The 24,898-nt window shown below is 43.3% G+C and overlaps 1 protein-coding gene and 1 non-coding gene across 8 annotated transcripts in view; one reads left to right on the top strand and one right to left on the bottom strand.

Annotated features, from left to right (window-relative positions):
* On the top strand, positions 1–103 carry Gm22013. Its single transcript, XR_003950789.1, has one exon. It is a non-coding gene; the product is annotated as a U6 spliceosomal RNA (small nuclear RNA).
* Positions 104–9,475: 9,372 nt separating this feature from the next.
* Positions 9,476–24,898, bottom strand: part of Cmah (cytidine monophospho-N-acetylneuraminic acid hydroxylase) — a 149,886-nt gene continuing 134,463 nt past the window's right edge. For 4 of the 7 annotated variants that reach the window (NM_001284519.1, NM_001111110.2, NM_007717.5 and 1 more), the window contains 4 exons: positions 22,440–22,556; positions 19,890–20,005; positions 18,122–18,218; positions 9,476–16,994 (listed from right to left, as the gene is read on the bottom strand). In NM_001284519.1, coding sequence (NP_001271448.1) covers positions 18,143–18,218; positions 19,890–20,005; positions 22,440–22,556 — 309 coding nt within the window. In that variant the 3' untranslated portion in view covers positions 9,476–16,994; positions 18,122–18,142. The remainder of the gene's footprint in view (positions 16,995–18,121; positions 18,219–19,889; positions 20,006–22,439; positions 22,557–24,898) is intronic. The other 3 variants (XM_011244265.3, XM_011244274.3, XM_011244266.3) reach the window with 2 other exon arrangements.

Genomic DNA, 24,898 nt, shown 5'->3' with positions numbered 1-24,898 from the left:
GTTTCCTTTGGCTGCACCGCATACTGAAGCTGGAACGATATGGAGATTAGCATGGCCCCTGAACAAAGATGAGATGCAAACTCATGAAGCGTTCCTTATTTTATTTTAAGAATAGTTTGCATTTGGAAGCTGGAGATAAGCCTCAGTGGTTTAAGGGCACTTGCTGTTCTTGCCGAGGACCCAAGTTCATTTCCCAGTATTGACACTGGGTGGCTCACAGCCACCTGCAACTCCAGCTCTAAAACCAACATCTTCCTCTGGACTCCAATGACCCCAGAGCACCCAGACACGTGCACACACACATACATACTTTTAAAAATAAAATAAACATTTAAAAAGCTTTGCATTTTAATGGAGAGCCGTGGGTAAAAGTAAGGTGTCTATACTGGCACTGGAACATTCAGGAATTATTTTTACCTAATGTTAATAATTTGGAAGTTATCATATTGCTTCATGTTCCTCCGGCGAGTGAAACCCTCTCATACTCTTTAATATCCTCAGAGGACAGCCTTGTTGACATAACCCAACGTTGAAAGCACCAAGAATCTGAAACATCCACGCTGTCGCTGCTGCACCTGGGGAAGGGAAAATATGCAGATGTGCCCTTAAAACCCAGACAGTCATCTAGATGAGAAAGGCATCCTCCCCAGGGAGGTCAGCAGGCACGGCTGGCAGGGGCAGGAACCATTCGATGGTTTCTGATCATCCACCCCCACTTTTTCTCACACCACGATTGCATGCTAGGGGCTCATCCCTGCAAACTACGGATCTGATGGTCATACAGGGTACAAGCTACAAACTTGCCTAGAATCCTTGCAAAGGTCCTGGGTCCACTTCCTCTACCCCTTCATTGTACCTCGGACAGGGCACTAGGGACACCTACTTTGAATGTAGAAAGATTCAAGTGCAGATTCTGGATCCAAAGGGGTGGTCTGACCTTGGCCATACAAGATGTCCAGATCCCTGACAGTCCATTTCCTTGATGCTGAAATAGGATTGCGAACACATTTGGATTTTGACAGAATCAATGCGTGTTGTATTGTGTGGCCGAATATATAGTACATGATATGGCTATGTATGTCTTAGGTGTTATTACTAATAAGAGCTCCTAGAAAGCATGGGTGGATCAGGCAGTGTGACCACAGGCTACAACAAGCTGTCCCTGATCTCCAGAGCCAACAGTCAAGAGCAATTCACATTCTCTGCCTGGCTACGGAATAGATGCTCAGGTGCCCGGTGCTCTGAGGTTCAGAAGAGGAGAGATGGATGCAGAAGATACAGGAAGGAGAGGCCAGGGATCCTTGGCTGCAAAGGAAGAAAGGAGCGCTGGGAACTAGATGGGGCCGGGGCAGGAGTGTTTGGGAAGCAGGCACACAGCAATGCAGAGGGAAAGTTTACCTTCCTTTGATCTGCCCCTAAAAAGTCAGCCATGCCTCTGGTAAGGCAGGTCCGAGGAGCTATGAAAACCAGTACAGAAAATTGAATCCAAATCTGGAATGAGACTTAGCATCAGGTCCCTCCCAGTTACCTTCATGTATCTTCACTTATTATGGGCTACAATGCAATGAACGTGGAAATATATTTATAAAGACATTAAAAAACAAAACAAGACAAAAACAAAAAAAAAAACAAAAAACCAAAGCCAAGTGCAGTGTGGCTGTTGGCTGTTGGCTGTTAGCTCAGTACTCAGGCAATGAATCAAGAGGATTGATCACTGCAAGTTCAAGGCCAGCCTAGGCTGTATGATGATATGCAGGCCAATCAGGGGTACAAACAAAATAAACTTAACAAGTGGAATGTCCCAGCCTGGTCTAGTTTCCCTAATGGTTACGTTAGCCTGGAATTGAGTGAACTGCTAATACAAAGCCAAGCTTCAAAGTGTCCATATCGAAAAGTATTATGAAAGGGGAAGATAGAATGAGTACACTTATGCACCATTGTGAAGTTTAAAAATTGCAAGTCAAACCCTTTAAAGTTGGAATCCATCGTCTATGCACTACAAGCTCCAGAAGCCATGAGTGCCCGGTGGGAACTGCCCAGCGATTACAGCATAAGTCAGTGAGACCCCCGCCACCCCGCCCCCCAAGCTGATTGTGCCAATGAGCGTGGGCTCCTGTGAACAGATTAGGGATTGTGCTTTTTTCTGGAGACCCAGTTCCTTTCTCCTTTCGATCCACAATTCTTCCTCTCCTGAAGTTGGGGTTTGCATTTTTATTTCTATGCAGTTTTTGCTTTGTCTAACAAGCTCTGTGAAGTTTACAGCCCCGGCTGAATTCCCTGGGAGGGACCCCCTCCTTTTATTGTTATTATTTTTTTTTTCAGTTTCCCAGTGCAGCCTTTTCTTCTTACTCGGGACACTCAACTATCTCCCAACTGTCTCTTTCCTGTCCCAAGTCACTCTTGAGAGACATGACTGAAGTTTGAAGCCTTGTCCTTTTGATGGGAAAAGGAAATTCTAAGCTCAGAATAGGTCTCTTCTGGGACAGGCACACAGATGCCACACTTGCTGGGTAATGGTGCCGGAGCCAGTCTGTCTTCATGAGTACTCTGTGTGCTGTATCCAAGGCTAAAGTAGTGACAATGATTCCTAACAGACATGTCATATCCACCATAAGTGCCATGGAGATGCACCAGGGTTTGCAGGACTTGAACTGGTAGGGGGAGGACAATGGAGACTCACTGATGTAATGGTCCCAGAGTCCTGGTCACTGTGACTCCAAAGTCTAATTGAACCTAATACTTATAGCATCTTCCTACCCAGAGGGCCATACGATGCTTGTTCTTGGCTTGTGAAGCCGCTGATATTTTAATTAATTTTTCCAGGAAAGCATTGGCCTGCAGTTCTTAGAAACATCATTTTGCTGCCTGGCCTTGCAAGAATCTGACCTATTTTAGGAAGGCAGCTCACTGTGGCCTTAGGGTTCTTTTATGCAGGAGAGAGAAATGAAGCTCTTCTCTTGCTGGCTGGGGCCTGGATACACAAGTCAATTACAGCTACTGAACGAAGACTCCATAAATGTGCCAATGAACCAAAGGTCTTCACAGATTTGTACTGAGAGGACCATCCCCAAATAACCAAATACACTGTGGTAGACGATTAGGCAGGGCCCATCCTTTGGAATACCAGAGGATCACTAACACACAAGGCCTCTCAGGGCTGTGCCCTTTGGCAGTGTGATATCTGTGGCCACACCACCTAGCTTGGTTTATGAGCAAAAACTCCACTTCCTGAACATCCATGGGCTGGGGCTGGGAACACACTAAGAATCCACTGTCCTCTTTTCTAAAGAAAAGAGAAGAAAGAAAAAAGAGAAGAGAAGAGAAGAGAAGAGAAGAAAAGAGAAGAGAAGAGAAGAGAAGAGAAGAGAAGAGAAGAGAAGAGAAGAGAAGAGAAAAGAGGAAGATAAAAAGAAAAAAAAAAACCAAAAGAGTTTTCAGCATTAGAGGAGTGTCTTGGTTTCCTCTATTTCATCTTTTTTAAAAAAAATCTTATTTACTTTATTTTATGTGTGTTGGTGTTTTGCCTGAGTGTATGTCTATGTAGGAATGTCAGATCTTGGAGTTACAGACGCTGTGAGCTGCCATGTGGATGTTGGGATTTGAACCCAAGTCCCCTGGAAGGATAGTCAGTTCCCCTAACCACTGAGCCATCTCTGGAACCCCGTGTCTTAGGGTCTCTAGTCCTATTATAAGACACCATGAAGAGCAACTAGAGAAGGAACGGAAATAAATGGAAATCAGTACAGGATCTGAAGGCAGGGACCTGGAAGCAGGAACTGAAGCAGAGGCCATGGAGGAACAGTGCTCATTGGCTTGCCCACCATGGCTTGCTCAGCCTGCTTTCTTACACACCCAGACGCCCCCCCCCCACTAGGCTGCATCCTCTCAAACCAATATTTAATGGAGAAAATGTTCTTAGAGTTTCCTCTAGGCAATCTGATGGAGGCATTTTCTCATTTGAGGTTCATCTTCTCAGATAATGTCTAGGTTTGTGTCAAGTTGACAAAACCGGACTAAGCCAGGGACTCTAGTGTTTTTGTATTCACTGGACAGCACATCCATAAATAAAGGCCTTAGTCAGGCTTGTTTTGATGCCTAGTCTCCCAAAGATGTACAATTAGAAAAGGAGCAGGCAGGAGAAGGCAATGACCCAGAAGACAAGAAGAAACGTGGCTTTGTCTAATGAAGCAAAACTCAAACTGTTCTCTATGGCATTATGAAAACACTTCTTTCTTTGGATACAGCTATACAAAGTTTCTCAGAGTTTGCAGGGAAAATAGACACTTGCCAATCAGAGGTAAGTCTGTAATTCTTATAAGCTCAGAACTGTGGAATGGAGGGAGGAAGAGAGCTGAGAGTCTGAGAGCATCCCGGGTTACACACCAACATCTTGTTTTAGAAAAGAAATATACGATCTGATTATCCTCAATCTGAAAGGCAGAAGGAATGAAGATGTCGTATGCCCTCACAAGAGCTCTTCTTTTACAAGATGTAACCTGAATGCCTTAGGTGGTTCCCCATAAAAACGGGTGATTCCTGGAACGGAATGTGCTGGAAGGAAGCCTTCCTCCCCTTAGGTGCTCCTGAAGAGAATAGCTTCTCTGTAAGTCTCTCAACCAAATAGCTCAATAACCTCAAACAGCTCAACAGCCTCAAAGAGCTCAATTGGTGCTGTGCAGTGCTCTTCTGTCACCTACTGACAACTTTGGCTCATTGCAGTTTCCCAGGCCTTGGTGTGTTGTCCAGCTCAAATTAGAGTAGTTCAGCGTGTCCAAAGGAAAAAGTAAATATCTTTACATTCTGGACAGCTATCCTATTTTCTCAATTGTCTTCGGTCTTCTACTGCTAAAATAATAATACATGTTGCTGGAGAGATGGCTGAGTAGAGATGTGCCTGCCACAGAGCTTACCCTGCAGGGTATGTGTGGCCCCTCCTCCCAGTAAATAAATCCGGCTTGAGAGATGGTTCAGTGGTTAAGAGTCTCGTTGCTCTTGCAGTCACCCCAGGTTTGATACCCAGCGCCCATATCCAGTTGCTCACAACTGCCCGTAACTCTAGCTTTGTAGAATCTGCTGCCATTTTCTGGCCTCGGCAGGCACATGCGTGTGGTACACATACAAACAACCACACAAACACATAAACAAACAAACAAACAAACAAATAAATATACTATCTAAAAAGAAACACATTTATTAATTAAAAACAAAATAACATGTCAAACAGAGTCTTATATTTTTTGTAATTTAATGTCTTGTGATTGGTATAAGTACTGTATATTTTAAAGTATTTGTTAGGTTTTTTTTTTTCATAAAATATGATTACCCTTAAGGCATTTAGGAAATCATGGGTACATTCGTGTGTGCATGTGTGCACGTGTGTACGTGTGTGTGCACTCGAGAGAGTGTATTCACAGTGGTGGTGTTTTTGGGGGATGGCCTGGGGCTTATATAGACTGATGTAGTACTGTTGAACTATATCCCAACCTCTGAAGGTATTTTAAGAGAGAAATAGTCTGTGATGGTCAGGTCTGCTTGTCAACTTGGCACATCCTAGATCTACCTGGAAACAGAGTCTCAGAGAGGGACTGTGCAGAAGAGTGAGGTTGGCCTGTGGGCATATCTGTGGGGCAATCATTCTGATCCCATTAATTGAGGTGGGGAGATCTGCCTATTGTGGGTGTCACTGTTCCCAGGGTTTGGGGCGGGGAGCAGATAAATGTCAAGAGGGTGCTGAGCAAAAGCAGGCATCCATTTGTTCCCGCTCTACTCTCACTGTGGACGTGACAGGCTGCTGCCAGTTCCTGGCTTCACTGTTCCAACACGGAGAACTGTAGCTTGTGACTGTAGACAAACAAGCCTCCTGCTCTGAAGTCGCCTTTGTCAGGATATTTTATCGTAGCAAGAATGTGATCAGAACTTAGTCTATATTGCAAATAGCAGAGGGAGGAGTCTTTGCAGAATCAGTGTTGTGGAACTCCATGGAAAATCAGCAAAGGCATAGGAGCATATGCAAATTATGTAAATACAGACTCCAGGGCGGTCATACGCACAGGCCTGTCCATGCCTTGGAAGACTGAGCCGATGTCAGCAAAAGCCACAGTTCAGTTACCCAGCCTCAGGAATTCTAGCCAATGGAAAGAATCTAAATGTATCACATGCGCGCACACAGACACACACACACAGAAAAAGCATGCTCACATAAACTTGCATATACACACAAAACCACGTGTACACACTATTAGGTATTCTCTTATTTTAATATAAAAATTAGATCGTTCTTGGAACTCACAGAGACTTGCCTCCTTCTGCCCACAGAGTGCTGGGAGAAAAGGCATGTACCAGCCTAAAAGTTATATTTCTTATAACATAATTTTCTAAAAATAAACTTTATACCTTTTTGGATCAGTAAACAACAAAAAACCCTACATTGTTTTCATGGGTGGCGACATTTGTTATTTTACTTTTGTATACTTATTATTTACATGGTGTTTATTTGTACAAGAGGAATACATTTTAATGGAGATAATTACCAGTTGAAATCATGTCAGTTTTTAAAGTATAATACTTCAAAAATGATGACTACTAGCCTACTAATTTGTCTGCAAGAGAAACCAAAAGATTGGCTTGATTTCTCTAATGTGCCAGGAATGCAGTTAGAAGAAAGAAGGGGGGGAAGGAAGAAGGAGGAGGAGGAAGAGGAGGAGGAGGAGGAAGAGGAGGAGGAGGAGGAGGAGGAGGAGGGGGAGGAGGAGGAGGAGGATGTGGGGGAGAGAAGAAGAAATCCCTGTATTTTTCCCTACAGCAGTGGTTCTCAACTTCCCTCATGTTGGGACCCTTTAATACAGTTCCTCATGTTGTGGTGACTCCTCCCCCTACCATGAAATTATTTTCATTGCTACTTCATCTTTGTAGTTTTGCTGCTGTTATGAATCATAATGTAAATATTTGTGTTTTCTGATGGACATAAGTGACCCCTGCAAAACAGTCATTCAACCTCCAAAGGGGTCATGGCCCACAGGTTGAGAACCACTGCCCTAGACAGCGATGGCTGTGACCCCACTGGTAGAAGCAGAGCTCATGGAAGGCGTGAGTCCTGGGAAAGCCAGGGCATCAGTGTAAATGCTTTCAGTTACAGGTTTTCCTTGACCTGAGTGTGTGTGTGTGTGTGTGTTGGATGTGTGACTGTGTGCTGAGAGGTCAGAGGTCAATGTCAGGTGCCTTCCTCAATTGCTCTCTACCTTATTTTGTGTGACAGGGTGTACCTCACTGAACCTGAAGCTCATCATTTCAGCTGGCTTGTCTTGACAATGAGCTCCAGGGCTCCTCCCATCTCTGCATCCCCACTCCCCTCCAGTTGGGATCATGGATACACACTATAACCGCAGGGATTTGCATGGGCGCTGGAAATCTGAACTCGGTTCTTCATGTGTGCATGGCATTCACTTTATTGGCTGAGCATATGAACTGTGGAGACTCCACAAAGTGCTTGTAGGAATGCCCTATGTTGTGGTTGGTTCTGGTATCAACTTGCCACAATTTAGGAAGGAAACTAAATAAAAGGGGCTATTTTCAGAACGAAGGTCAGGTCACCTTTTGCTCACATGACCTCCCCTCTTGCTGCAGAGTGGTATGTGCTCTGTTGCTGCCTCTGATTCCTTCTCTGACAGTAGAACCAGCTCTCCCAGTATTCCTTGTGGGCTAGGACCAGCAGCTCTCCAGATCCTTTTGGTCTTCACTGAAGCACCCTGCATGTGGACTGAACTACTGGACAGGACATTCCCCCAGTGAGAGACTTCTGTTCTGTGACTACCCAGCCTTAGGAATTGACTCCTGGGTTCTTAGTGTCTAGGGTTGTTTGTTTTGCTCATTTATATGTGTCCCTGTGCGTGTGGTTCTGTTTCTCTAAACTGACTAAAACTCCCCACACCATGTCTGTGGGTGTCCTCCTCAGGGCCGTCTCTCTAGAAGTCCCTGCCTCCTCACTTCTGTCACCACACTCTCAGATCCTCAATCTAGGTTCATGCAAACAGGGAAACAGTTGCTAATAATAACTTTTCTGTTACAATTTTCTTTTTAAATTTTTGATATGGTGTGTGTGTGTGTGTGTGTGTGTGTGTGTGTGTGTGTGTGTGTGCACACGTACAGGAGCACATGTGTGCTTGCTCATGCCAAGATGCACATGTGGAGGTCAGACGACAATTTTCAGGAGTTGTTTCTTTCCTTCCACCATGTTGGTTCTGAGGATTAGACTTGGCTGCAAGCCTTGACTCACTGAGCCATCCCGGTAGCCCATGATATTCAAAAATAAGCCATAGTAGGACAAACTATCTTAAGTTACTATAGAGATGTGCAATAGCTTTGAAAAGGGGTGTAGTAGTCTATACACAAATCGTTATACTTGAGAGGATGGGGCAGGAGGATCTGGAGTTCAAGGCCAGCTTGCATTACATAAACAGAGGAAGGAAGGAATGGATGGGTGGATGGGTGGATGGGTGGATGGTAGATGAATGCCTGCCTTAAAGTGTGGATAAAGGAGAATAACAAGAGTAGGAACATGTCTTATTTCAGAGCCTGCTATGAATCCATGCACACAGTGTGCTTTGGGTAGAAAATGACAGTTATATCAATGAAACAGAACGAGTTTCCAGAGTCTTGGTGGGGAGTTCTACTGCTCACAGCGTCTCTTCTAGGAAGCCAGGACATACTATGGTACTGTGCTGTGCACACACAGCTGCCAGAGGTGGGCACGATCTTCTCAGGGCTCAGAGCATTTCCTTTCCACTCTGTCCCAGAAATACTGTCATTTTGTCTGCCTAGAAGTGACAGGTTCCGTTCATGTTAAAAATATATATATACTTGACTCTATCCAGGTTAGGAGTGAGTCCCAGTCCTACCCACCCTTATCATCCAAGTCACCCAGCGCTATTTATTTAAAGACTGTACGTTTTCTGTGGCTCTGTCACTCTTTGTACTAAAAAAGGCACACACGAACGGCACATGATTAGCACAGGCATGTGATCCAGCACTGGGGAAAAGGCAGGACAGGAATTTAAGGCCAGCCTAGGCCTCCCTCCCTCCCTCCCTCCCTCCCTCTTTCCCTCCCCCCTCTCTTCCCCTCCCTCCCTCCTTCCCTACTCCCCCCACCAATCCTTTCTGTATCTCATTACTAAAGGGGACATTTCCTTTAAACTTCATTAAAGGATATGAAAAATGCCTACCAAATATGATTCCACTTTTGCTTAAGCCAGAGAGAAGGAAGTCTCACACCAGAGGGCAGAGGGGACTGGTGATCTCAGGAAGAGAAATGGAAAGGTGACCAAGATGACCTTTATTTAATGCAGCGTTTCTAAGAGTTCAGGAGAAAGGTGCGACTTTTTATCCTAAGACACAGATCTTAGTCCAGTGTGGTGACTCCTGCAACCTCAGCAGTTGGACAACTGAAGCAGGAGGATTGACACTAGTTTGAGATCAGCCTGGGCTACAGAGTGAGAAAACAAACTTTTATTTTTAAAACAATCTTTTATTTGCCCATCATATATATCTGAACATATATTTGGATAAACATTATATTATTTTAGTAGTAACTGAATAATTTACTCTCTAGTATAAATTACAAAGTCTAATCTCTGACTTCCAAGTATTTAAATTTTTTCTAGTATGATATAAACAAGAATAGTCAACTATTCTTGTTGCTCATTTTAATGAGAAGGAGATAGTCTTTCATTGATTAGAGCTAGGCAGCGATTCTGAAGTCAAATTCAAGAGGTAGGTGACAGAGGCAGAGAGTGCACTTGACTGCAGGATGGAAAAACAACGTGCAAAGGAGAACCCTGGGTAACAATTACAGTTCCTTAGAAATACATCAGTACATTAGAAACAATCAAATAGACAGAAAAACAAACAAACAAGCCCTCAGCCAACTTATTTGCCTATTTTAAACATTGAAACAATGTTTTTCAAATTCTAAAAGGGGTGCTTTTTCATGGCCTTTTTGCTGTAGTTATATTTGAAGACATTTTGAGATTCTTATATTCTGTAGTCTCCCCTCCCCCAGCCTGAAACCTGCTTGCTCAGGGGTAGAGCTTCCTGCTCAATCATTCTGCCATGCCCACTGCTGGAACCTGCCGCTTTGCTGTTCAGAGCCTTGCACGTGGTCATACTGCTATTGGACCCCAAGACTAATTGGCGGGAATTGGGCCCCCTTCCCCTGCTTTATAACTGCGTGCAGAACAGTAAAATTGAGCTTTGATCAGAATAACTGTCTTAGCTGCATTTTTTTATCTTGCCACCTAGACCCTCTTCTCTTCCAGGTTTCCAAAATGCCTTTCCAGGCTAGAACCCAGGCTGTGATCTGCTGGCCAGACACAACATTTGGCGAACCAACGCGGGACTGAGAAACGGCAAAGGATTTTTGGAAGAGGCACTGCTGGTTTGGAGCTCCATGAAATAATTAAAGGATAAAGGAAATTCATACCAGAGAAGGTCAGTATGGGCTAAACTGAAACAGCGTTAAACCCGAGCACTGGTTCACTTAGGTTCAGCAGTGAAGCTTAAGAGGAGCTGGGTAACAGGCCGTGGCTCTCCGAAGCTACATTAGGCGTGAGAAAAGAAAGGGTTTATTAAAAGGAAATTAATAATCAGGCGGATTGCCGCAGTTAATAAAAACTGCATCATGAGGGAGGAAAATGTCCCAAAAAAGCAGAGAGAAATTTCTCTCTGGGCCTTATAGCAGGAGTACTCTGTCCCTTTTGTGTCTCGTGTAATGTCTGGTGCACCAATCTGTTCTCGTGTTCAATTCATGTATGTTCGTGTCCTGTCTGTATGAATGAATGTTCTATGTTTTATGTTGGATAATAAAGATGGTATAAAAAACTTTATCTGCAAAGCCGAGAGCTGCCACGTGCTTCAGCTAGGAATCAAACACATGGCAGGAGGGCCCCTGCTGGAAAAACTGTTCGTTTTAGGAGAAAAGGGCGAGTGTACAGCCTCTTAGTTTTGGAGTAAAAAAGCTGATAAATGGTTCATGATTAATGTGTTTGACAAATGGTAAAGTTCCTTTTATTCTATGATTGTAGCTACAAAAATTAATATTCTCTGATTGGTCTAAATGTAACTGCTTCATTTGGTTCCTTTTTTATTGAAAATGTGCTCTGCATATTTTCACATTCAGCTCATAAGTTGTTGGTTAAGATTAATAATTGTTACATTGCTACAGATGGTTAGTGTTAAATTTGATAACTCAAGTTTAGAGTCCTTCCGACACGTGGCATAAGGCAGGCCAAGAGGCTGGGTCTCTAAAGATATTTCTAGTTTAGATAATAATTAATGTGGTTCCTATCCTAAATAGTAAAATTTAAGATAAGATTTAAAGCAATGCCTCTTTATTAAAGCATCAAAGCTTGCTTTAATAGCTATTCATAGGTATTAATTGGCAGCCAAACTTCGTAATATGATGGTAATGCTTCTAATATTGATTTTAAAGATGATAAATTGTTTTAAACTTGGGTTTTGCTTTCCCAAGGTTGTAGGTATTATCCTAACCTTGCACAAAAAACTTAAAAATTATGGTTAAAACTGCCAGTGTTCCATTGACTGCAGCTTGCAGTTGGCAAATTTAAGATTTTCTACTCACCCATATATTGTTAATTAAGATTATTACAAGAGTAATCATCTTATGAGAGAGCTAATACAGCTCACTTCATAAAAACTGTGACAGAGTTATCTAGTTATGTTTGTCTTTGTGAATAGATTAGACAATCAGTTTGGCTATAGTCGCTGCCTGGCAGGAAACTGCAGTATGGGCAATTTTTTCACAACACTAAAGTTGTGAAGAACGTTTTAACTGTAAGTCATCTTAAGATAGAGTATCAAAAATTAGAGGCATAGACAGTTAAATTGTTCCTCTAGAATCAGTCCTTATTACAGGAGGGCCAGGATGCTCAGATTAAAAAGTATTTTACGTTTGAGTCAATACAGGGCTCTGGGCAGCCCCAGAGTGGCTTGTGGCCTTCTTGTGTTTTGCAAACAGTGCCTGAGAAAGTTTTTCCCTGTGTTCAAGAAAATTTCTTTTTAACAGTGTTACAGATCTATTCAGATGTTTAAAATAATGCTTAAATTCAAAGAGTTTTGCTTCTAGTGAACTGTAATCACTAGAAAATTCTGCCTCTAGGTATGGCTAATGTAACTTTACATTATGTAAGAAAAATTTTTATTGTTTCTGCTTCTATACAAGAAGCCAAGAGTTTTAATCTTTCAGTGTATATTTTTTCCTAAGTGGAAAGTATTTTATTAACTAATGCTTCTTAAAGAAAGTTTACCTTAAATCCTTGCTCTCACCCAAGAGATTCAGAGACAATATCCTTTTATTACTGAGGGTTTTAGTTTACTACAAAAGGTTTTACAAAAAAATAAAGCTTTTATAATTGTTATTAATTATATTCATTGGTAATTAAATATTAGTTGTGCCCAAGACAATTCTTTGGCCAGAAAAAACATTATTGTAAAGTCGTTTTTCTCATCCTCCCAGCCGATTGTTGGCCCACGTGGGCCCAACTAGCTGCTGTGGGGCAGAGTCTTAAGACACACAGTCTCCCCTGTTCCAGCACAAATAATCTAGTTGTGTGCTGTAGATGGTGTTTTAAAATGCTGAACAATCAAACCTTAATTTGTATATTAATAGTCAATGCCATATCTCTGAGCTCACAATTGCTTAAAATTGTTCATCCCTCAGATACTATTAATTCTCAAATTTGCAATTGCTTATGCATATTTCTAGTTAATAAATAAATTATGCACATGTGACTCTTAATAACTTTTCAAGCTTTCTAGTTACAACCGCTCCTTAAGAAAAATGATTGAAAGTGCAATTAGTCACTGCCCCTTTACAGCCAAGTATTTAAAATGTTTTGTCAACAAGTTATTAATTCAAAAGGTTAGGTATTGTGAAATTTTAAAACTTTAACTTCTTAAAAGACAAAAAAGAGAGAAATTGTATCCCCGTACATACTATTTAGTGCATTCCCATACACACTATTTAAATCATACCTTTATTTTCGAAATTTGAAATTTAAATGTCAAAGAATTTAATAAATGCTTTATAGTATCTTAAAGGGATCTACTTATTGGCTTATAGATTGATCCTAAAACAGCTACCTTATTAGGAAAGGAAAAAACAGGTTCTCTCCACAGAACGCTGCAGAAGCATATTAATTCGTGTGACGAGCTGGCAGGTAAGTTGACTCAGTGTTCTGATTGAAATGACTAAAAAACTAAATTAAATTCATGTTTTAGATCCATCCTTGCTTGTCATTTTTCCAGTTTAGACTAGCTTCTAGCCTTTTAACTTTATGGCAATAGTTCATCAGAGACTGTGCATACTGACTTGGTAAAATTAGTCATTTAATAGAGTCATAATGATTTTTCTCTTTTCTTCAGTGTGACCAGTCATTCTAACTCAATCTTAGACTGGTCTAATATTCAGTCCAACGTTAGAGATTCCTATATTCTAAATTACCTAGCAAAGTTAATTCAGAGCACATCCCCCAAGGTCACCAAAGGCTCATCTTGCCTTTACCTTATTTGTTCTAAATATTTTGCAACCAATATTAAAGGTCAGTCAGCAGTGGATTGCCACTGGCATCTAGTTACTTCTAATTCTTATGCATTGGTAAAATGGAAGGACCCACTGACTAGCAAATAGTAGGGTCCGGATCCGGTTCTAATCTGGGGAAGGGGCTCAGTTTGTGTTTTTTCACGAGATGAAGATAGAGCATGGTGGCTGCCAGAGAGATTAATTCGTCAGATGAACACAGATTCTGAATCTTCTTATAAGTATCACCTTGAGGACTAAAATTCCTCTTTTGCTTAAAATTCAGCTGGAAACTAAAGCTCCCAGGAAAGCTGTTTTCCTGCTACTCTCTGAGCCAGCTCCCCCACAGGAGGCCTGAGACTAGCCTTAGCCTTACAATTTGCAAATGAATAAAGTACCTGAACTTCCCCAAAAGAAGCTTTGTGATGTTACTCTTCACTCTCTAAGATTTTTGTCTTTCAAGCAGGTCAATCTACACCTTCAGCAGAACTACAGTGGGCATGCATCCCCCGCCCCCAAGAGCACACAGGTGGCAAATGCTATCTTCATTCCAAGGACATTCCAGCATGTGGCTTTCAGTCTGAGTTAAAATTTAGGTTTACCAAGAGGGCTAGGAAAGTAGATATTTCTAATATTAATAGAGATTGGTTTTTATTCTGATAGACGGGCTTAGTCCCTTAGCTAGCCTCTGGCTTTTCACCCTTGCTGTTACTGCAAGGTGTCCTTAGTTCCTCAGGCTATGGGAATAACAGGGATGAAGAGGAACGACTTCCAGCTCCTATTTTAGCCACAAATCGTGGTGTTACTAATGACATAATTCTTGCCTAGGCCTTGCTAAATCTGAGGTTGACAATTCTCCCTTAGGAGCTGCACAGTCCTCAGAACTGTGCACACTGGTTCGTGATCTTACAAATACAGTATGGGTATGGCTTGGTGCAGAGAATTACTGCAGGGGAAGGTCCAGCTTGACCATTTCTGAGTTTCCTGTGGGATAAACCCGGTTTGACGGAGGTTGGTATCTATTTACAGCTAAAAAACAAAAATATCTACGGCTCTGCCTCCCCTCCCCAAAAGATACCAAGAGCCACAGGTGTGGGTCGTAACAGCACCCACGAGAGGAATCGGGTCAATGTCCACCCAAGCCAAGGTTAAAAGCTCACTCATCTACGGATGAGAAAATCATTTGATCACCTCAGTTAAGTGTGGCCTTTTTAAACTTAATTAATAGGGGGGAGAGAGGTTGGAGACCGTACTGTTAGAAGGGCAAGCCCTTCACAGTCTCCCACCCTAAAAAAGACAATTGGCCTTGTACTACCGAGCCGGTCATACCCTTCCTCCCTGTTTCCCACCTGTCATCCAAAAATGCTGAGGAATATCAACTCAGTGTTATTCTTAATAAAGTGTATTTCAAATTTGTTCAGTCAAACTTAGCCAGGGTTCCAATGCCCTACTTAAAATTCAACTAGGAAGTTACCTATTCAGTACTAATTAGCATTATAAAGTCAGAGCCTACAGCTCAGGGCTTTTCTGTTAGTTGTTTACTAGGATAGAAAGTACAGTCTTAGCCAGATACAGTTTACCATAAGAAAAGATAGGAAATCCCACGGAGACAGGTTTTTTTTTTTTCTTTAGCCCTAAGAATTCAGGCAGGACTATTGAGCATAGATTGATTTTTTGCCTCAGGCCAGCCTTTTCTATTTTTTTTTATTTTTATTAACAACAGGGAGGAGATGTAGTCTCCCCTCCCCCAGCCTGAAACCTGCTTGCTCAGGGGTGGAGCTTCCTGCTCAATCATTCTGCCATGCCCACTGCTGGAACCTGCCACTTTGCTGTTCAGAGCCTTGCACGTGGTCACCTTGCTATTGGACCCCAAGATTAATTGGCGGGAATCGGGCCCCCTTCCCCTGCTTTATAATTGCGTGCAGAACAGTAAAATTGAGCTTTGATCAGAATGCCTGTCTTAGCTGCATTTCTTTCTCTCACCGCCTAGCCCCTCTTCTCTTCCAGGTTTCCAAAATGCCTTTCCAGGCTAGAACCCAGGTTGTGATCTGCTGGCCAGACACAACAATATTCTATAGATTTTAAAAATATTTTCTCCCTAAGATTATTAACTAGTTGTATTAGTCAGGGTTCTCTAGAGTCACAGAACTTATGGATAGTCTCTAGATAGTAAAGGAATTTATTGATGACTTACAGTCGGCAGCCCAATTCTCATGAGCCATCAATCAAAGATCTATTGAACTCTTATGTGGGGAGCCGCCCTCACATTCACCGTTACAAGATGGCGCTGACATCCTGTGTTCTAAATGGTAAACAAATAATCTGCACGTGTGCCAAGGGTAGTTCTCCACTCCATGTGCTCTGCCTTCCCCATGACGACAACTCGGCCAATGGGCTGCAGCCAATCAGGGAGCGACACGTTCTAGGCGGAGGATAATTCTCCTTAAAAGGGACGGGGTTTCACCATTCTCTCTCTTGCTCCTGAAGATGTAAGCAATAAAGCTTTTGCCGCAGAAGATTCCGGTTTGTTGCGTCTTTCCTGGCCGGTGGCGAACGCGTGTAAGACTCTTAGGACCCCCGGGCTTCATTAATTGACACATTTCACAACAGAATCAAAGTCATTTCGGTTCTAGTGAGATGGGAAGTAGATGGTGCCAAGAGCTCTCTGAAAAGCTGAAAACATTGTCCTGCAGCTGCCTGGGGTACGGATCTATCAAAGAACACAAGAGCCATTTTTACATTCTTCTCTCTACCGGCAGCATCTTCTCATTCCCATTTTCTTCTAGTCTCCCCACCTTCCTCCCAGCCCACATGTCTTCTCTAGCTTTCTTCTTTTTTGCTGCTGGAGTCTGGTAGCCTTCCTTTCCTGTTCCTACTGTGCTGACACTCACTTTTCCTTCTGTTAGGCTTTATCTCCCATGCAGAGCTCATTCTTGGCTTTCCTTGGTTCTCCTTGCACAAGAGTGTACATGGGATGAATTTAGGGTTATACAGGTGTGTGTGTGTGTGTGTGTGTGTGTGTGTGTGTGTGTGTGTGTTGGAACCCAGGGCCTCATATGCTCTAAGCACATGCTATACTACCAAGCCACAACACCAGCCCCGATAAAAGTAGTTCTGAGTCCGTCTATGCGACAATGCACACCAGGCACATATGTGAACATCCCTTAAATGTAGTGTTTGCCCATTGCTGAGAGAAACTTGTCTTCTTTGGTATAAACTGCTGCTGTGTTCAAGATTTAAGAGCAAATTCTTGATTTGGGGGCATTGTTTGCCATCTCTGAATAAAAGACACTGCCAATGAATAATGGTAGTTATGGCTGTGTCTATGAAAGTGTTTCCAGAAAGGTTTATCGAAGCAGGGGAGACCCATCTTGAATGTTCAGGCACCATCCTCTGGGCTGGGGTCCTAGATTGAATAGAAAGAGCAAGTGAGCAAAGAACAAACATTCATTTCTCATTGGGATGACTGGGGCAGCCAGTCACTGCTTCTGACCTGCCTTCCCCAACACTGTCTGTTTGCCCAACTGTGAGCTAAGACAAACCCTTCCTTTCTTCGGTTGATTTTGTCCGTTACTTTCTCACAGTTATGAAATGTGTTCTTTACTCCCTTGAGTGTGTATCACGTACAAAATTATGCAGTGGGGCTGTGGCACTGTGCATCAAGGCGATTATACAAAACTGTCTACTTTATATGTATATACATGAACTTGTGCATGTGTCAGAGGTCCGTTCAGGTGTGTCTTCCTTAAGAGATGGCCACCTTGTTTTGAGACTGGATCTCATTGGCTGGAACCCACTGGTTAGGATAGGCTGGCTGGCCAGCAAGCCCCAGAGATCTGCCTGTCTTCCTCTTCTTAGCACTGGAATGACAAACATGCTCCACCAAGCCTGCCTTTCTGTATGGATGCTGAGGAGTAACTTGGGTTCCCATACGCATATGACAAACACTTTCCCAACTAAGTCATCTCTGTAGTCCTGCCACTGTACTGCAGAGGCAAGTATTAACACATAATAAATACAGAGGGTGGGCACTGGTGGGATAAATGAATATAAATGCATGGGTCAAGAAAATTACCGTTTCCACAGCATGTGGCCTTTTTGATCACATGTAGGTTGGAGCAAGCTTTGTAGCACAGCTAACAAGACTCTATGCTTAGCTATGGGAAGGGCAAATCTGACTTGTGCCACAAAAGCTGATCTCAGGCTCCGTCTCAGCCATTGCTTTTAGCAATTTTCTTTCCCGGTTTTATTGTTCTCTCTCCTTTTGTACTCAGGATTTCTCTCCAAAACAGCATCTGTTTTCCTTTGTAGACTGTGTCACCTCAACCCTTTCAAGCAGCCTGTGGACTCTGAGCAGGTGAGCTCACTAGTTTATACCTCTATACCTTTATATGTTTATTCTTATGCCTTAAGTGTTTTCATGCAATCTCTCTTTCATGATCCCTTGGAAGTCACATTTCCTGTAATTCAGGTGACAGAGCGAAAGCCATACGATACATGGCTAGGTGTCTACCAGTCCCACACGGTGCTTACCTGGGACTTACCAGGTCCAGACTAATCACAGTGCATTAGGAACGACTTCCAGTTGGGTGGTGTTAGAGGGAGTTTTATCTGAAAATGATTCCAAAACCTGCAAGAAACAAAGCAAAGAGACATGAACATTGAATGTCAAAGCCTCTTGCTTGGCCAGGAATTCTTTGGTGCCTGGTCTCAGCTCTCCCCAGAGGACAGTCTTGCTCTGCTGTTTCAGTAACTGAATTTTTGAGACCCTTAAAACAGGACAGCTATCTGTCTGTTTGTGGTGAGCCCACTTTACGGAGTTCCCATTAGTGAAAGTTACCCTCATACAAGATGCACAAAAGCATCATGTTGGAGTGTTAGTGAAGGTGACCACACCCCCTTAGATGTAGGAAGGTGAACCTGCTCCCTGAAGAATGGCCTGGCTGAACTAGCCCCAGAAATGGCACACACAAGAACTCAGGAAAGCATGGGGGACTTGCCAAGAGATGCAGACATGACTCATCCAACCACTGTTTCAAATGGTAAGAAGCAGATTGTCTATACTTGTGTGGCACTGAGACACTGTGGTATCATCTGCCCCCACCCCCAGCAATAGGTGACAAGTTTTTGAAGACGTTATATCCACAGAAGTGTGGGTATGCAGAGATATAGGCCAGGAAGACACAGCCCTTTATCAAGAGTCATCCTGAGAGAGGGCAGAGGGAGAGGCAGGAAACAGACAGGTTTCACAGGAGGGGCAACTGAAACCATAAGGGCTATAACAGACGACACATACTCCTACGTTCTTTATATTTTAAAATACAATTTTAAGACACTAAGGGGTGGGGGCTGCGTGTGGTAGCTCACACCTGTTATCTCAGTATTTTGGAAGCTGAGCCAGGGAGGATCATGGGAGGTTTGGGGACAGCTTAGGTTCTGAAATGAGTTCCAGGCTGATCTGGGGTATAGAACGAAGGCCTGTCTCAACCAACCCAACCAAACAAAGGAAACCAAAATTTTAAAAGAAATAAGTTTAAAAAAATGTAAACGAATATTTCAATGCACTCGCTAGAGGGCTTTACTTAGACGTTCTAATTTTTTTAAAAATTCTACTCTAATTAGTTTATTTTGTGTGTGTTTCTATGTGTGTGAGAATGCATGCATGTGTGCCTGGTGTGCATGTAGTGGTCAGAGAACAACGTTCAGTAGTCATCTCTTTCCCTCCACTGTATGTCCCACTGGAACTGAATTCCGGTCAGCAGGCTTAACAACAGAACCCGTTCCTGCCGAACCATCTCTGCAGCCCAGACATTTTACATAATAGGACTTTTCAAAATTAAATGTCTTCATCTTTTCAGAGAGCCAGTAGTGATGGTAAGACTACATTCTTTTCACTGACCTTGTGCATGTAAAGATAGAAATCTTTCTCAGATCCCAAATATGATCTTAATAATATGTGAAGTTTCTGAGTATAAGCAAGCACAAATACAGTGGGCCATTCCTGTAAACCCCCAGTCTACAGAACACTGAGCTCAAGTTTCTTGTTAAAAAGGAGAGCCAGATATGATGTAAACCCAGCCTATGAGAGACGATGAAGTAGAGATTGTCAGGAGTTAGCCTGGGCAACAGGATGATATGTTGTCAAAAACACAGAGGAAAAAAAAAAGATGGAGCCCCATATCTCTGCTAACTTGGGGAGCACGGTCAGCCAGTGACTACACTTCCCTGTATAACCCCCTGTGCCCCATGCCCCTCCCCACACACAGCCCCGTGGCCTCAAGCATTCTCAGGATAGGCTTACAGATGATGGTATATATCAGGGTCCCGCAGCAATCGGGTCTGGAATCCAATATACAGATCATCCCACAGCAGGCCGTTCTTCACCACGTACCTGATGACATCCACCCGGCTATGGATCTGAAATGGAAACACAGCAGCTCTCAGGGGGCCCTGGCAAGGTTTGGGAGTCCATTCCCTCCTATCCTTAGAAAAAGTAGCTACCACGCTGACAGGAGTGCAGAGTGAAAGAGAGAAGGGGAGAAGTCTCCTGGAGGCAGGTCACAGGCTGAGAACAGAAGGAGGGAGCCAAGAGCCACTGGGACAGAGTGGCGGGAAAGCAGGGTGCAGATGAGAAGCTGGGCAAATCCACAGCTCAAATCCAGGGTCGAGCTTATAACTACTGCCTCAGTTTCTTCATCTATAAAATGGAGATTAAAGGTGATATTCCTCATAGGACTGTAGGGAAAACAAGTAATTCTATGACCAGAAACATGAGGTTATACACTAGGTGGTCAATAAATGATACTATTGCCAAAAGCAGCAGGTGACCTGCCACCTGCCTCTGTGTTCATGGCAGCAAGTGTGTGTGTGTGTGTGTGTGTCCAGCCTGCCAAAAAGCATGGTTGCCTTAAATCAGGAGGTTAAAGTCATTAGGGAATCCCCACCACACCACCCGGACATCACGTGGTCACGCCAAGGGACTCGCCGGAAACTGGAGTCACATGAAACATGTCCACATTGACTAACTCCCTCTCCAGAGACTCTCACCCTTAGAGATGGAGATGAGACTCCGCTATTGCCAGACTACTAAGATTTCCTCTGTTCTCCGGTGCCGAGGGAACGGATAACCTGAGGTCCTGGTGTCCAGGAGGAATTTGCCTTGTACAAAGAGAGTCTGTATGGTTCTGACAACTTAGGTGAACGTGTGCATGTACCGGCTTGGTCTCATGGTCTGTGTAAAACTGCAACACTGTGAAGATAAGGTCCAGCTTGGCCGGGCTTAGAAACAAACCTCCATTTCTGTGACTTTGTTTTCTAATTCCTCATTAAGTGCTGGGGTTAAATGAATCTAAGTCAACGGACAACGGCTTTGGAAAAGCCAGCCAGGAAGCAACCCCGTGGCTCACTAATGCACTGGCTGGAAGGAGGTAGATTCCCAGCAGGGAGCTTTCTTCATTCTCTGACGTGGGGATCAGTTGCCTGTGAACACATATTGAGCCGACACAGGAAAAGGGTGCTCAGCTTCAGGCCTTGTTTGTGAAGAACATTCTATCTGTTGGGTTTTCCGGTATGTGGAGTTCCTGGGGCACTCTCAGGGTTCAGTCCTTGGTTTGTTTTGTGCTCCTGTCCCTAATGTGTTAGACAGCTACATTTCAAAGAACTGCTCTTTTGGAAGCTTGGTTGAACCATTTGCATTGCCTGCATGGTTATGGGCCATGAAAACTCACACGATTGATCCATTTGCTTTTCTGTGTAGCCTGGTTTGACATTTACCTTCAGATTTTGGCTAGCTCCTTAGCTCCGTATTTGAGGTATATAAACCATTTAGACTCATTTTTATGTCCATTGCTGTGCAAGTGATGGGATAAATTATGTCTGTTGCCTAAGGCTTAAGTAGCCACTCACTGGAGTGGGCCTTTGCTGAGGGATAAAGATCAGGATTCTCAGAGAGGCCTCTGACTTCACTGGGACTTAAGCACACGTTGTGGGATCTCTACTATAACTTGTAGAGGTTTAAGAAATGACGATTCTTCACGATTTTGAAGGCCCCAGAGGCAGAATCCAAGTTGATTAGTCCTTTTGTGCTCTCCCAGTGCACCTTGGAGTGATAGAACTTTTAATTGGATCAGTTTTACTTTTGACAATTAGCTTAGGAGAACTCTGGAAATGTCTTGACTATAGCAAAGGTCTTCTCACAGGTTCTCCTGGACACCAAAGAGTCCATGAAGTACCCAGGAAGAAAACCACCCCAGTTGTAAGAACTCTCAAAGGCTGGTTGGCTGACTAGAACTTCATGGTGATGCAGAGATGTAAACCATAGACAAAACCATCCTAGGCCGTCTTCAGCTCCTTTAACAGCCACCCATCAGCCACCTCTGTGTCTGAGCCAACATTCCCTTGCCTGTCAGAAAAAAAACCTTTGGAATACATCAACTTAGCAGACCACAAGTTTCCATCAACCCCAAAGCTAAGAGTATCATCAGAGAGCCTGTGAAGACTGTAATGGAGCATTCCCCGATTTGCTGTGACCTGCCCACCTGATGTTCCTTTTGGGAAATCCCTTAAGACTTTACTTCCTAAATCCTCTCCACAATGCAGCATGTGGAACCTGGAGCAATCCTTACTCACGTCCCTAGGTCATGGTCACTCATATCTGGTTTAAGGGTAAATCATGTCTTAACTTATTTTGAGCTGTGTTTCTGAGTCAACAGAAGGAAGTGAGGTGGAAAGGGAGGAAGGAAGGAATAGTAATAAAGACAGGAAGAGAAGGGAGGGGAAGGAGAGAGGACAGTGTGCAAGAAAAGGAGAGGGAGGAAGAGGAAGGGATCCCCACGGGGGGGGGGGTACTCACTTCTTCATAAGGATGCTCCCGGCTGGGTCTTTCTTTCGGAAAGGATAAATCTAGAAAGTCCACCAGATAGTCGTACCCTCCAGGAAAAGGGCTGAAATCTTCATCTGTTTCAATCATCTGTGCAAATTGCAAGGCAGTAAATGGAAGAATATTCATCAAGTGGTGGAGGTCTTTAAGAAATTCTAAGAATATGGAAATCTTAAACACTTAAAAGAATAGCAGTGAATTGAAATACCCTGTCATCTTCGTCCCTCCCTCACTACTTTCCCCCTCCCTCTATTCCAGTCTCTCTCCTGAGCTGATAGCGTTACATTCTTCCACATCAGCAAAACTGCTTCCTCTCACTGCTCGAACTTCAGTAGCACAGAGCGTTATTAGCCACGTGACAGCAAGAAGCACCAGACGTTTTCAGATAGGGGAACATAAAATGTGGAATATGTGTCTCACATCATATAGCAACTAAACAGATAGATATACATTCATTGGGCCAGTGAGACAGCTCAGCAGGTAAAGGTGCTTGCCACCAAGGCTGGCCACACGAGTCCAGTGCCTGGAACTCACATGGTGGAAGGAGGGACCTGACTCCCACGAGTTGTTCTCTGACCTCCATACACTCACTCTAGCACAAACACACATACACACAAATACACACAAATACACACAAATACACACACACACACACACACACACACACACCTACCTGCCAACATACATAAATGTAATTTAAAATTTTAAAGAAATATAGTCATCAAAAAGTCTAAAGACATCACTTTCAAGGTGATTACCCAAAGTGAAAATATCATTTAGTTTCCCAAGGCTTTGTGTTTCAAAGATGATTTCCTTACAAATAGTTGAGAGTTAATCTAAGTACCACCATTTTATATTATTTAAAACAATGGTCTTATAACTCTTATTCTTTTATGTCATTAAAAGAAGGTTTGAATGCCTCAAATATAGAAAGTATCTCATCTTGAAATAACTCATCCCACAAAGGGGGCATGTGGGGAGAGCTGGCATCTTTCACCAATGCGCACACGCTCACACAGTGTTTAGTTCATCATTGCCCAGGGATGAACACTGACAGCCTGACATGAAAAGCATGTTTCTCGAGAACCAGGACTTTGGAATACAGCAAGTGTGACCTGGTATTGATGCTCAGGGGCTGCACAGCAAACTGGGGATTGGTCCTCTCCTGAGAGCAGCCAGTACCTGTTGGTGCCTGTGAGTGCTGCCCACATCCTACTGTTATCTAAGACTGCTGCTTGTACAACCCCAGGCACCAGGTGTAAGTAAGTTGTCACCAGTGATCCATTGCCCTAACCACTGCCTACCCCAGGCCTCTTCTTCCTCTTGTATCCCTCTTCTGCTAAGTTTGATTGTTGGCATCCTAGGTACTGAAGCCAGGGCCTCCTGCATACAAGGCATGAGCTCTACACAGAGATGCATCTCCAGCCTGCTCTGCTTTTGGCGTGCCTTGAGAAGCATACAGCCTGAGCTCCTGGGTTGCTGCTCTGCACATGTGTGATTGCTGAGGGCCATGCAAGAAGGAATGACAAGTGGCTTTAGAAATCATGGAATGTGGCCCGCTGGCTACCACAGTCACATGAGTGAGCCTCGGGTGGCATGACCCTGAGGACCACGTGCCCTGAGGACTTCATGCTGTTATGGAGTTCTGCTCTGCTTGCTGCCCTCACGTCTCTTTTCATCTAAGAATTATATGAAAACTTCAGAGGGCTTCTGGCCCCTCAGTATCTCTGGCACTCACAGTAATAATGCTTGATCTCTTTCAGGCATTGTTGCCAGAGCAGATTAATGATTCAGTTACCACCCTAGGAAAGAATGTAGAGACATAGATAGTCAGCAGTGACGATGCCCACCACCACCCTTAGAAAACATTTGGAAAAATAAACTTGTTGGGAAAGCTAGGTTGAGATGTTTTTGCTACTGTCTCTGATGTAGAAAACCTTAGGGGACCATTTGAAGTTCAGATAAGCACACTCTTAAGAGTTAAGCAAGAGGCGTTTCGAGGTCAGGGAACAAGAACAATGGCAGCCCTGGCTGACACGACTCTCACTGAGGCTGGACTGGTGATGGTTTTCTTATCCTCATTTTTGCCCTCAGCTTCCTGCAATGATTTATTAAGTCTTTCTGATGAGTAGATATGTAATCTGAGGATTTAAGGTAGATATGACTGATTTTTATATAAAAGTTTAGAGTTGTGATTTTTAAAGATTCTTACAAGATTACTTTTAAAGATAAATAATAAAAGAATCTCTCCCTTTTTGAAAATGCAAATTGTTGCCTGCCAGTAAGAGAAACTGACTGAGAAAAACTATCTTGCTTGCTTGCTTTTTTGTTTTTGTTTTTGTTTTTGTTTTTATCAAGGCAGGGTTTCTCTGGATAGCCCTGGCTGTCCTGGAACTCACTTTGTAGACCAGGCTGACCTCGTACTCAGAAAT

This window comes from Mus musculus, chromosome 13 (assembly GCF_000001635.26).
Source record: "Mus musculus strain C57BL/6J chromosome 13, GRCm38.p6 C57BL/6J".
Lineage (NCBI taxonomy): Eukaryota > Metazoa > Chordata > Mammalia > Rodentia > Muridae > Mus > Mus musculus.
This window is presented reverse-complemented; position numbering and strand designations above follow the sequence as displayed.